At 23.9% G+C, this 15,475-nt stretch overlaps 1 protein-coding gene across 1 annotated transcript; it reads left to right on the plus strand.

Moving 5' to 3' along the window:
• Positions 1-4,741: 4,741 nt before the first annotated feature.
• Positions 4,742-15,043, plus strand: LOC112602691. The gene is made up of 6 exons (XM_025350900.1): positions 4,742-4,845; positions 6,840-7,118; positions 8,069-8,206; positions 10,747-10,786; positions 12,604-12,648; positions 14,998-15,043. Exons 1-5 carry the CDS (start codon positions 4,839-4,841, stop codon positions 12,605-12,607), a joined length of 468 nt encoding a protein of 155 aa, XP_025206685.1. The 5' UTR covers positions 4,742-4,838; the 3' UTR covers positions 12,608-12,648; positions 14,998-15,043.
• The last annotated feature ends 432 nt before the right edge of the window (positions 15,044-15,475 follow it).

Consider the following 15,475-nt stretch of genomic DNA (forward strand, 5'->3'; position numbering starts at 1 on the left):
TCTGAAAAATAAGTAAGCACAGTATTATATATGGCACATGAGACAATATGCGGATGTCGTACGTAAGAAGGAAAATAAAAGTGAAAATGTATAATAATCTGTCGTAGGAACAGAGTTTTTCCAGAACCATTGTTGGAGGCTGTTGATGAGCAACCATTTGTGACTCATTACTAGTAAGAATTTTTTTTTTTAATAATAGTTATTACTCCACACATTACATCATCGCTTTTTTGTTACGTTATCGCTATGTTTGTTTTGTTTGATGTGCATTCACGTAATAATTTACCTATATTTTTGGATGCATGATGCATTGGTTGTATTGTATTTACCAAAATTAAAATGTTATTTTCAAAAATGTGGGACATATTAAATTCCGACCGTTTTTCCGGTGCTTAAGTTTTGCTCTCTCATTTATTATTTGCCTACCGCATACAATATGACTTGTTAATATTTTAATAAATACATATAGACACAGTGTTTCTCTATCAGGTACTTCGTATTTATATTAATGCTAAAAAACTTTGTGTTTGAACTATCAAGAATAATTTATGTAAAAGTTATTTAGTGACTACTAAATCATTGAATATATACGAAAGAGATATAATTTTTTAAATATTTGATCATGATATTTACTAAAAAAATACTAAGTTTCATGTATTTGAATTCAACATGCAATTTTTTTTTCATATTTTATCTTGAGTTAAAACTGACTAAAATTATGTATATTCGAGAAATTGTTATTTCTATAATTCGTACAAACAACATAATTTAAACCCACTTTAATAACGCTTTCAAAATATTTAAGTTGTACTCAAGGGCGTGACTATTTTTAGAAAAAAAATAAACTTACTGAACAAGTTTGTATAATACATTTTAGAATAATATGAATTTATATTAGGTAATAATAATAATATACTTGTCAATAAGCGGAAGTATTTTCAATTATCAATAAACTTAATAACTTTTATTTATCTAACTAAATACGTATATAATATATACTTATACGATTTAATTTGACTACAGTATATAAATTTTAGTGTTTTTTTTTACATTTAGTATACGCTTTGTAACGAATACTTTAAATATTTATTTATTTTAAAACGACATCGATAATTTGGTTAAGTGAAATTATAATGTGATCAAGAATAAAAAATAAATATTATAACGATGTAATTTATTGGTGTTCAAATAATAAACTAATAAACTACTTTATATAATGCCTACCTAAGTGTATTAAATGCTTATTTTTTTTTTTTTAAATAGGTATATACATTTATAAATAATCTATATTTATTATTCGTAGTGTATATAAACATATATCCTTAAAATAAGAATGTAATTACTAAATTAAATTATCGATTTTTTTTTTGGGTAGTTGAGCTTATATATAACTATTAGGAAATTTTCCAAAACCCAATTATCGTCTCCTGGCTACGTCTATTTATATTTATTTTATAGAGTACTTATGTAGTACGTAGTAATATAAAATATGATATGAATTAAACACATTAATTTTTTTATTAAACAACGGTTGTCATAAACATTTTCTTTATAGTGTAAATTATTTTTTGTATAGTAGTCACAACATATTACAAAATTATGATATGTTGTATTTTCATAAGTCGTAGCTATCTGTTTATTTTTGTCTATAAATTATTGCTATGTGTGGAAACTATTATCACTAAAGATTCAATTTCTCCATTTGTTGTAATTAATAAATATTTTGTTTTAAAGAAATTAAATCTATACTTACTAAAAAAATATGTTTTATAGATTCCAAATAAAGAAGTCAATTATAATAGAAAAATAAATTTTAATGAATACAATAAAATAAAAATCAAATCAAATATAGTTAATTATATATCAAAAAAAAATCCAGTATTGAATTGGCCAGACCAATATATGGAAAATAAGTTAAATTCAACTAAAAAAATTCAAAACGGAATCAAAGTAAAAAAAAGGGAGTTAGAATATTTTAAAAGTAAGAGATAATATAAATTTCAATTTAAAAAAAAAAAATCTTTTATTTATACATGAATACACAATGGTATAGGATTTCATTTTTCTATTAAACTGATATCACGTTTTTAGTTGAAAGTGCTCTAAAAGTTACATAATTATAATGTAAAAGACTTCAAATTTCGACTAAATATTTATTTAAATCATACTCGTGTATAAATTAATTGTTTTATTAAAAAAACTTCATTCAAATGATTATTAATAATACCTAACAAAACGTAATATAATATAACAATGAAACAACCAAGTAATTGTATCCAGTAAAATTTAAAAAATAGTAGGCAAGTGAGTTCCGCTCTGCTGTACATACGATGTAGAATAGGAAACTTTTATGGGTGTGTTAAATTTGAATTCAATAATATAATATTATTGTATACGAAAAAAGATTCTGAGTGGAGACGGTCTGTTAGCTTATATCACTAAGCATGTTTCGTAATGTGTTTTTTGATACGGATATTAGTCATTTACTTTATATTTAGTATTACAGTAAGTTGATAAAATTCTTGTCAAAAATACTGTATTTATCATATTATTATAATAATATATATTTATACCATATTATATCAACTTAAATAACTCAAAATGTAATAATATTTTTCTGTAAAATGTAAGTACCGTAGAACAGTAAAAATAGGTATATAGCATAAGTAGATAATATGTTAAAATAAATCAAAAACGTCCTTGCGTATAGAAAGTTCATTATAAATAATATACATAAAAGTCTTAAATTATCACGGAAAATATTTTTGAATTATAACAAAATAAATAATTAACTTCATTATTAATTATTGTTTAAAATAAATAATTTCGTCAAAATTCTAATTTTAAAAGCGTATAAAAAAATTGTGTCTATGTACTTTTAACATTTTTGTACAAATATAAGAACAATTTAACTGGAAACTTATTTTAAATTTTCAAGAATATTGACCCAGTGAATAATTTTTTATCAACAATTATAGAAAATAACAAAAATAAATTGAAAATGTTATCATAAAATAAAAATAATACCTAATATAAAAATTTGGTACAAATTTCTAGTACCTATTTATTGTTGTTTTTTTATTTTTGAGATACAACAAAATATAAAAAATTGTTTGAAGAGAAATAATTTTATAACGGGTGAATACCGTATGTCGTAAATATTTAAACTTAAAATACTTATAAAAAATTGATTGGACTTCTCGGTAGAATTTTTTTTTTTTGTTTAAAGGTTAAAAAACTTATATAGAATTGTGTATTATATTTTAAAATTTTATAGGCATGAAACAAAATAATTTGTTAATCTTTGTAATTTTTATGAATTTTATCTACATTTTAACTTTAAAGACTTACAAAAAAATATTGTGAGTAAAAATTTTCATATTTTTAATTGATAAATTAACAATTTAAGAGGATCTTTGTATTAAATTTTCAAAAATCTATGTAGTGAATAACTTTTAATTTACATTTTAAGAAAAAAAATACTAAAATTGAAATTTCTCTTAGTTATAAATAGTTTAAAAATAGTCTTTTAAATATTTTTAAAATTTGATCGTAAATTAAAAATAATAATACGAACATTTGATAAATATGTCAAATATGTATAGTTTTTGTTTTTGAATTACACTAAAAAAAATTGTTAAAAATTAAATTTGCGTAAAAATTCCAGTTTTTCTTTAAATTATTTAATTATTGTTTTGTTTTTTGTAATCTAAAATATATTTTTAAAAACTTTTTACTTTTGATCCCCCATAAAGGACAAATTAAACCCTTATTTCGACATACCAAAGTACTAAATGGATCAAATTTTTTACCAGAAACTACTCCTGTGTCTAAAAATCTAAGTATTTTCACTATCCTAAGAAGTGCTTATAAACCACACAAAAAAAAACTAAAACTAATCATTCATTGCTCCGCCTAGAATCTAAAATATATTTTAATTTTAAATTAAATAAAAACAATTAAATAGCTGTAACATTTATTAGTTTATTACGTTCCAAAAATAATATTACTGTTAATTATTTATGTATATTATAATGATTTAACATCATTGGAGATTTAATATAATATATAATTGCTTATATTAGTCGATATATTGATATAAATTTAATGTGTGACTTGATGGACACAGTGGTTGGCCTCACTCACTAACGTGTTCTGAGGTCAAGCATCGACCTGTCACTGCTTCCGGATGGGCAGCCATTTGGGTTTTTATGATAAATCTTCACCACGTAAATACGTATTACAAAACAGTACCTTCCCCACAGTAATAATTGACTACAAGCTAATAATCATTACTGTTGAAGTTTAAAATCAATAATAATAAAAAAAATATACATAAATACGTTCTGTATTATTGTTAATGAATGAAAAATATAATATTCTATGAAATATTTAACTGTTCTTTATTTACTTTATTTATTCGTATTGGTTTTTTAATGAGTTTATTTATGGTTTATACAAAAAAAAAAAAAAATAGTATCGAATAATTAGGTCTATTGATATAATTTATGGTTTAAATTAACTAGTATAAATTACTTACTAACATTATTACTCATATAATTATGAATAACTTATGCCGGGTTACATAATCACTAAACATTTTTAATAGTGAATTAATGGTCTTTTAAACATATCTAGTAGCCTATGATTGGTCAAATAAATTTTATCAAAACATTAATCAATTTTTCGTGGTAGTTAAATGAATATTTAAAATATATATGTTGCATTACGTTTCCTATATTTTAACAAAAATAATACCTCAGTATCCGGGCAAGTCGGTGACAGGTGGTCGACATCACATTTTGGGGCAAAATCCAATATTTAAACGTCTGAAGTAAATGGATGGTAATATTGTTTAAATATACCTATACAAATAAATTTCTCCAATTTTATTTCAATTTAAAGATATGTTTCAGCAGATAATTTATTTTGATAATTTATATATATATATATATATTTAATAAGAGTGATTATTTACAATATGTATACAATTAATAAGTACAATGGGTAATAAAATAAATATAAAATCAAGTATAAGGATAGTGTGGCTTGTGAGTAAGATAAGTCCATTACGGTTACTTTAACATTGATAACAATAAACATTTACTGGAACTATCTTATCATAACACCTAACACATCACAACTGTCATTACACATAACACATCCTATTTATTATTAATGTTACAACCATTAAGTATAATATAAAAAAAAAAACCCATTTGCCTATATTATGATATATTTATGGAGAACATTCATAATTCATGTATTCATAGATACAATATTATTCAGTTTACTAGAAGTATATACACTTAATACTACTACTTTATCTGATAGTAAAATTTTTAATGATATAAGTATATAACGTTAAAAAAAAATGATTTACCCTACAATAGTGTAATTAAATTGAAAAATGTAATTTGAAATTATGGTTAAATGCAAAATAATTCATATTAAATGAACCTTTTTAGTGCATATTTACTCATTATTTTAATTTTTGTGAGATCATTGCTTCATTGATATTATTCAATCTTTTGCCAACGCTAAAATTATTATTTAGATCAATTTTTTGTCTATTAGACATACATATTACTATATCATTATTCAACATATGCAAATATTAATGAAGACTGTCATTATTACAGTTTGATTTTAGTTTATTGTTTAGTTTATTATATTATATAATGGAATTTTAATTTCATTTGATGTTGTGCAATTATTATATTACACGTTCAAAAATACACGTGCATTTCTTTTATGTTAATAATTATATACATTACACACATCTAGGAATATTTTCATTGATACAATTTAATTATTTATTGTTTATAGCCTATTACCAGTAATACCTATAATAAGCATAAATGATGTCGATTTTACTAAGATTTTAAAGAAATTAAAATTAAAATAATTATTATTAACGGCAATTATCCGAAGTCGTGTTAATAATAAATACATCATAAATAAACAACTATAGGATAGACAAAGTTTAGATTTGAGAGAGATGAATCGTGGTACACTACATTTATTCTAGTGTTGTAAAACGGTACAGTTTAAAGCAATAATAATTGTAACATACAAAAATACTCATTTATATATTATGAAAAAAATATATAAACAAACAACTTAATTATTTAACACAATTCAAAGTTGGTAAACAATGATGTACGTACGAATAAATTCACATACTTAAAAATTTTATTTTAATTATTCTTTAAAACCAAATAGATATTTTCAGTATTACGACATTTAATAATTATTCCGACATAATACGAGCGTATTAGTTAACATTAAATAATTATTATATATTGCATAACATAACGTAATCAATAATCATATTATTCTTTAAATTTAGTAGGTTTGCCAAATATCGTGGCAATGGTGAAGTTCTTATAGTGATATATTGTAATATATTATATTCATGGTAGTAATATGAAAATTCTATTATCTCATGATTTTATACATCTACTAAATCGAATTTTGAATTAAAATTCTCTAACACAATATATAAATATACATATATATATATATATTTATTATTTATATATATTTTATTGGTGTAGGCGTAAATTACTTGAAAGTTTAAAAATTAAATGAATTTTCACTTGATCGTTTTACATATTTACACAATTATTAGGTCAGTTCTATAGTCTCTATTTAACTGTAGATATTGCAATAATAAATGATACGTTCATCGCGTACTCATATGAGTTGGGTTTTGGCCAACTCAATTCCATAACTAAAGTACAGGGCGTGTCCGCATTATATCATTTTTATATACATCAACGTTATTAAAAATCAATTTAACGTACGGATTTGGCGTGTGTTATCGATATTCACAGCTGCACAGGTGCCTGCAACGAGTGCAACGTCGGTTTGGGATTTTGGCGGCACGTGGTCGTCGAAATTGGCAGGCGTCCGGTTCGTCGTAGACGCGCGCAGCACGGTGGGCATAGACAATAGCATACCCGTCAGGATATTAGACATGTCGGTTGGCGCGAAATCAAACGGTTTCCTCAGTAAGGATTGGATGGCCAAGGCCACCGCACAGTATGGACATCTTGGACCGGTTTCGTTGTCTGCTATAAACAGGGCGGATAAGAACGTCGCCGTGTTTATCGGTAACTAGCGTTTAGAGGTTTTCTAAACGAACTTTAAATGGTTTTTCATCGTTCGACGATATCAAATTAGTACGTTAATATGATACGGATTTATGTAGTCGGCAGAGTCGTTCAAAATTTAGCAACTAAATTTTTGATTTAGCCCTAATCAATAGACGCAACTAGGGTGGAAAATAGGGAGGTGCACAGCGCTAAACTGTCGTGTTAACGCTCCCAAATAACTCGATTTATTGTATGCTCATGCCGTATAGCGTATTAATAGCAATAATGTGATGAATAATAAATCGACCAAGGACTGTATATTATAATGATTTTTAAATTTAACACTGTTAAATATCGATGAAGATTTAACGAATCAATTAAAACCCGAAAATATTGTTTATGAATGTATAACTGAAAACAAAAGTACTGCTTAAATATATTTATAGATAGCTAGCTGCCTACTATTAATTTTTTTATTTAAATATTAATTAGTAATGATAACAAATATTATGAATAAAAAAATAAAGCCATTTGAGATTTTTTTTTTTTTTAAGCTTTTTATGATGTTAGGACTTTCAAAATGTAAGGCCTAGTCATGGTTTAGTTGCAGATCCCAATCACTTATAACTAAGATACTTTATTATTTTTTTTTTTTGGTTTATAAATTAAAAACGTTTATTTTAAAACACGTATTAAGTACCTACTTGTAGTTTTGCGCTTATTTATAATGTATTAACGGTAATAATATTTTATTATTATTATTATTTTTTTTTTTTTTTTTGGTTAAACTAAATATACGACTGCCAGTATTTTTGTTATTGTTATTAATCACCAAATTTAAAATATAAAATATAGTTTTAAATATATCACTACGTAGTTATACAGAAATATGGTAAAATAGTTTTTTAGGAAATTATCAAATAGGAACAATACATAACAATTTTATTTTATTTTAATTTACTTTTCAGGATTTGTAAACTCTCAAAACAATAAAGACTTTGTTACTGGTATGTGGTCTATGGGAAGAAACTGTAGAAATAATTTGGACACTCATCAGTTAGTGTTTAACATACCGGATGTTCTGTATAAAGATAGCAATGAACAAGGTGATTAAAAATTACAACACTGTGTTATTTTGTTAGTTCCTGTGACATTACTTAATAAGTGTCAGTTTATATGAATACAATCTTGACATCACTTTATTTAAATAATTATACTTTTTCCGGAAATGTAGAAACGTGAAATATTAAATAGTTCTATTTGTATATTATATTATTATGTGATGTAATCGTTATTAATTATAATAAAAACGTATTATTTAATTTAACAAATTTAGATTATTACCAAACACCTTTAACAGCAGTATATTACTAAAATAAAAATTATTTATAAAGATTTACTTATCAGTTTTAATATCTAATACTTATTATGCCGCGAAAAATGACAAAATAAATTATTTTATTTTTATTAAAATAATATTTTTAAATTTTGGTCAATTACTAATTTTTATTATACGAGAACCTATAGTTATATTGTAAAAGAAATATATACTATTATAAAAATAATGGTACTTATCAAATATTTATAGATTAATCATAGCTCTGCAAGTAAATTTATTAAGTTTTTGATGAATATATTACTTTGGTATTTATAAAATTTTAATTATATTTTATGAATTTATACAAATTACAAGATTTTAACTGTTTAAAGATTCAGTGTTTAATTAACATCACGATTTGTTTAAGATGTAATTAAAAAAAAATATATTCGATGGTATAGAAATTGAATTCTTGGTCGTATAAAATGTTTATAACTTTAAATGAATCGATTTATCGTTTTGTTTAGATTAGATTTGAAACTGAATTAATTAAAGTCAATTGCCATTTCAAATTTAATGATAAAAATAATGTATGTTCAGATGAGTTGTTTTTATTTTGATATAAAGGGTGATCTATTTAACATAAGATACTTATTATTATTTATTATCATTGTTGTTATTTTTTAACCTTTTTATTTTTTAGAAATGTTGAAATTTAATGAAATCAACAAATATTTAATGTTCTTAACATTTAATAATTTTTATTCCATAATACCAACATTTAAAATCACCAAATTATAAAATTTATTTTAAGTACTTTTGTGTTAAATTTTTGATTTCCATTCAATAGTTTTCGAGATATAACCAAGTATATAATCCACGGTTATAGTTTTTCTATACTACCTAATCTAACCTAACCTAACTTTTAGTGTGTGTTTTTACACGTTTTACTCTAGGTGTCTCATGGTTAATCAATAACCATTTAAATTTTTGAATCTGAATAATCAAACGTTTATAAGCTCATATTACTCACAACGTGTAAACTGGTTACAAGTGAGTGTGGTCTTGTCACAGAAAAACATTTTTCAGAGATATATCATTATTTATTATATAATTTATATTCAAGGCCGGATTAATGTGGGTTTAGCCGGAGCAGAAGGCCCCAATTAAAGTACCAAATTAAAAGGGGCCCAAACAATTTTAAGCTGTTACTATTTTCCAGTGATTTTAAATAACAGTTTTTATATTTTTTTTAAATAATTTTTTTTTATCGATAAAAAACAACTAAATAGTAATTACTAATTACCTACAAAAGCACGCAATATGGTAGAAAAACGCATTTTATTGTTATTTTATATTTTCGTTGATATCAATAATATCATCAATGGTTAATAATGTAATTTATGTTATTTATATCTGATAATATCAAAAACTATATATTCCTATATTCTGTGGTAATACTGCCAGTATTAGTGGAATACGAGAAATCGCTCGCGCTCTAGTATTGTATATCTTATCTCGATGCATATAAGTTATTCATAGCAATCCATGGTGTTTATGATACATTTACTTAGTATAATTTTATCAATAATTATTATTATTAATAAACAAGAATGAAATAATTGATATGTTATTTTATTTTTAAGCAATAAATTAAAACAACTACTCTTTTATTGACTATTAAAAATTAAATGTTAAACATTTTTATTAAACAAATATTTTATTTGCAAATTTTTTGTATACCAGTTTTTATTACATTTTTTTTTCACAATATCATTATGACAATGAAACTAATGAGTTGAGAGGCAGAGTGACATTGCGCTAAATGAAAATTTGTTGGATATTAGCACAAACTGTGAAATAGTTAAAAAAATGTATCTTGTAGTGAGCGGCTTTGTAAAGTATGTATTATCAAAAGGGCCCATTTAAAATGTCAACCCCGGAACCCAATAGATCCTTAATCCGACCTTCTTGTATATATTCATATATTTATCTTATCACTACCTATAACGTCTTATGTATTTCATTAAAGATTGATTGAATATTAATGAAGTGCGAATAAAAAATAATTATACATTTTATAAATAATTGTATAAATTATATACATAGATTACTATTTAAAAATCGGAAGTTAATTTTTAGTTTATTTATTTCTTTTTTTTCTTTTGTAGTTTCATTCACAAAAGTAAAAGTTAATATAAAAAGGGGTAAAATGAATGTTAAAATGTTATACAATTTTGATATTCTAAAGAAAAAATATTAATTTTTCTTTAAATAATGAATGAAAATTATTTATTATATAATTCAAATTTAATACATCCATTACAGATTTCCAGACTATAGTGACCTTGGTATTCAGTCACGTCAGGTAACAACTCGACATTTAATAAACAGTAGAACGACTACTTTTTCATTATTAATTTATTTTTGTCTTTTTTTTTTTTATTGGTGTAATCTTAAAATTATTATATCAAAAAAAAAAAAATTTCCAACAGTGTCAAAAATTTCTATGTACTTATTTTTTTTTAAGATTGTACTACATATTATACGTATAAAGCCAACTTCGTGTACCTATCCATTTAAATCACGTTTTTTATTGATATATTTAAAACAAACGTTTTCTACATTATTATTATACTTATAATGGAGATAACAAGATAATATGTTACACAATGTATGGCCAATATGGAAAATGTACGTAGCTAATAAGTTATTAATACTATAAAGTAACTAATTATAAATAGATCAAGGAAATACTAGCTGTGATGAAACGAATGTAATAAAACAATGTTTTACATTTTGAGGTCATTGTAAATATTAGTAAAGATTTACTCACTTAAAATATCGATTTAGGCTCAAATTTCCAGAAGTTGGCTACCATTATTACTATAAAATTAAATCTTTTTTTCATCCTTAAACATAATTAATATTGGAATTGTTTTATCAGCTTCACGAAACACAAGGCTTGTTACAATATACCTATACGGCTATATAATTACGTTTTCAAAAACTCAAGGCTAATTTGAAGGTATACGAGGTCTAATCAAAAAGTATCGAGACTGTTAAAAAAAAAAAAAAAAATATATATTAGATAAAGTTATTTACATTCAATCTCCTTCAAAGTATGCTCCTTCTGAGTCCATACATGTTCTCCAACGTTCCTGCCATTTTTGAAAACACCTGTGGAAGTCATTTTTAGAAACTCTTCGTAGCTGCTCCGTCGCATTTTGTTTTATTTCATCTACATCTTGAAAACGTTTACCCTTAAGCGCCATTTTTATTTTTGGGAATAAAAAAAAATCACATGGAGCTAGGTCTGGTGAATAGGGAGGTTGAGAAACAACTGGGATACCATGTTTAGCCAAAAACTGCTGCACAACATGGGTTGAATGGGCTGGTGCATTATCGTGATGCAATTTCCAACTACCAGACTCTTTAAACTCGGGTCTTTTTCTTCGTACAGCGTCTCGTAAACGGCGAAGAACATCAATGTAGTACTCCTTTGTTATAGTCTGTCCTTTAGGAGCATACTATAAACGTGCAAGTTCATACTCAAACCGGTTTACGATTAATCGTATCAGTCTCAATACTTTTTGATTAGACCTCGTATTTATACCTCGAACCTAAACAAGTTAGGTATGATATGGTAAATTTGTATTAACTAACTAACTTATGAGTTCTATACACACAATGTTTTTGGCAACAATCTGTTTAACCTACCAATCATAACAATATAAATATAATACAAGACAAAGTTCATCTACCCATATTTCTCTCGTAAAATTGTTTTTTCATATAGCTTCAATGATTTATAATTAAATTGAAATACCACACATCCATGAGTTTTAACAGTAACCTTCACAAATAACAAAGTATACTGCACAGTGCACACCTATTGAACAGCAGAATGAGTTTTTTTATTTATTAAATTAACGATATATATAATATATAAGTTATCCTAATAAAATTATCTTGTGTAATATCTTTTATTATCTCTGTGTCTAATTAAATTACGGTTATTAGTAATTTTCTATAACAAATTGTCAATACTGTGAAAGTTATATTTACTTAAAAAAGCACATTTTAATATTCATAGGTATCTTTTACAATATAGAACACTTAGAATCAGATTTCTAGAAAGAATTGATTATTTTAACATGTTTTGTTTTTACTTTTTTTCTTCAGTTGACGTTGTTCTTCTCCAAAATCTACAAAACTATACCTAATAAAGTAAAAACTTACGAAATTCTTTAATTTATAAATACCTATATTATTATATCTACTTAAAACTTATGGAATCCATTGAGTTGTGAATTTTTTCTATTCAAAATAGTGTTCTATAAATAAAACCATGATTGACTATATCCATATCTTCATTCATTAAAAATGTTAAGTTCTAAATATAAAATATTCCAAGTTGTGTCATTATACGCACCTATGAAAAATAAGTGACCTCGAAGTAATTATATAGGTTTATTTTAAGGCATTGTAAAGGTACAATAATGGCTATTATTAAAGTTTCTATTGTTTTTTTTATTCTATATCTTGTGAGAAAATACTTTAAATCTTGATATTATATTGGATAAATAATAAATATCACAATGTAATAGGTATGCGCACATTTTTATTATTTTGTTTCAAATAATCCGAAAATTATTAAACTTTATATTTTGAAATTAAAATAATTTATACCCGTTAAATAATTAGACACAAATAATTATTAGAGTATGATTACTCTTCATTTTATTTTTGTAAATGAAAACGTAGCTATGTAAGTAGATAGTATGTTTTACTGGCAATTCCAATATAAAATGGAATTTCTTAAAATATTTCAAATTTTTAAAAAAATTCTTTTTACGACTATTTTAATTTATTTTTTTTTTTTTTAAATTGTGTTTATTGAGAATTTACAATCTGTACACTATATATAATAAGTAAATATGATGTGGTAAAAAATACAACACTTTTGGCTTTGAATAACTTGAAGGATGACTCACAGTCGAGTTACCTTTTACAATGATTTATGGAAACATTTATGAATAATATAAGTATATTTTAAAGTTAAGAAGATCTCTACACTAGTTGAGTTTGAGGCTTATTATGGGATTATCAGGAACTGTCTTCGAGCCTAGAGGCTAGTTGTGAGATAAGGTGGCTGTGGTTCATGAGGAGTTTCCCATTTATACAATAACTGTTATCACTTATTAATTTTTCATAGTTCGGAATTTATTGTTATTTATTAGTTCTTAAAGCAGTTCTTATGTATGAGATGATCTTATAATGATTGCTTAAAATGATTGCCTATTAACTGTTTATAGATTTGTTTATTTTTACTATTTTAAACAGTATTCTAACCGTCGAAACTTCAAAACTGCTAAACCTTTAAAAGATAATTACGTATGAACCTTCTCAGTTCTCGGGCAAACTCCACAAGTTTACAAAACATAGCCACCAAAACAAATGTTTCATTTTTTTTTTTTTTTTACAAATCATTGTAAAACTATTATTTTGACATTTCAAAAATTAGTCTAAAATAAAATTTGCCAATTTTACTAATATAAATAATAATAATAATAAAAATAAAAATAATTAAGGAATTACAATTTAAATACATTTAACTGGTTAAAATGTATTATAGAAATTTAATTTTGCATTTACAATTTATAATAAATAAACCTAAAAAGATAAAAAAAAAAAAATTGTTAAATGAAAATATTAGATAACAATATGGTAAATCATTTAATAGTGTTTACAAATATTTTTATTAAACATAAATTATATTCACGCTAAATATAGAATAGGAATAATAGTTATGTTTAAAACTCATAGATTGATATAATATTTTATTTTAACTTAAAAATATTTGTGAGACATCGAAATTATTCATGAATATGAAGTGTTTAAAACATAAATTAATTCACGTTCTATAACATAGTCACGTTCGCTTTCCTTAAAAATATTAACGCATATGGTTGATTATCACAAATTTCTATATACTTATTTTTGTGATTAATTATTTATGTACATTTTCTAATCAGTATATACTTACCGCATCATAATTTAAATAAATCTTCGAAACATTTTTTCCTCTTTTACAGGTATTTATAATTTTATATGTTATATGTAAAAAGTAAAAATGTATTGATTGTTAAAATCAATTTAAATTTGGTAGTCATAACTAGTATACATATTACATTCGGTGTTTTTTTAAGTTTATTCAATTAAAATATAACCTTAAAAACAATTTTCATTGTTTTATTTGTTTTATTATTCCTTTTAATATGAAACTTAGTGATAAATTAAAATGAATAAATATCACATATTATATAATACCTAGGAAAAGTGAACAGTGTAGGATATAGGTGTAGGGTACACAGCTATCATATTTATTATAGTTGAAATATTTTTTTTTAAATTTTACATGCTATACTAACTAATCTAAAAAAAAAGTGTTTATAAAAATATTAAAAACACCTTTGAAGTTTTGAAAATCGTAAAAAAAAAATATTAAAATCCACCAACAATTTGGTTTTTGTTCAAGTTAATATTATATTTGATAGAAGCTTGTTGTGTTTACAGATTCGTTCAATTAATATTTAGGTGAACTGTTAATCGTGGACTTTCCCTCAGTGCAATCGTTTTACATAGGTATGTACTCGTATTATTTAATACAAGATTATATTTAAAATTGTTTTATATCTAGACATTTTTTTAAATTTTTAATTCTAGGTTTATAGTATAAATACTACATTTAACCGATCCTCGGTCAGAATTGTTTCTGGAATGTTAAGATTAAATAACTGTTTTCAAATTCATAATTACTATAATAAATAATAATACACACTCAATCTCTATATTTGGTCTGAACAATCCAAACAATTGTGTTAAAATGTATTCAGTTTATATTTAACAGAGTTTAAAATGGAATAACCGAGTAAATCCATGAATAACTAATTTTTAGGGGGCAACACTATACAAGATCAGCCAATATTATCTTATAATACAAATTTTTAACTTATTTTTTTTTTTTTTTGAAAACCGAGTGTCCGTGATTTTA

Source organism: Melanaphis sacchari, unplaced genomic scaffold (assembly GCF_002803265.2).
Source record: "Melanaphis sacchari strain LSU unplaced genomic scaffold, SCAv2.0 Contig8_pilon_pilon, whole genome shotgun sequence".
In the NCBI taxonomy this organism is placed as follows: domain Eukaryota; kingdom Metazoa; phylum Arthropoda; class Insecta; order Hemiptera; family Aphididae; genus Melanaphis; species Melanaphis sacchari.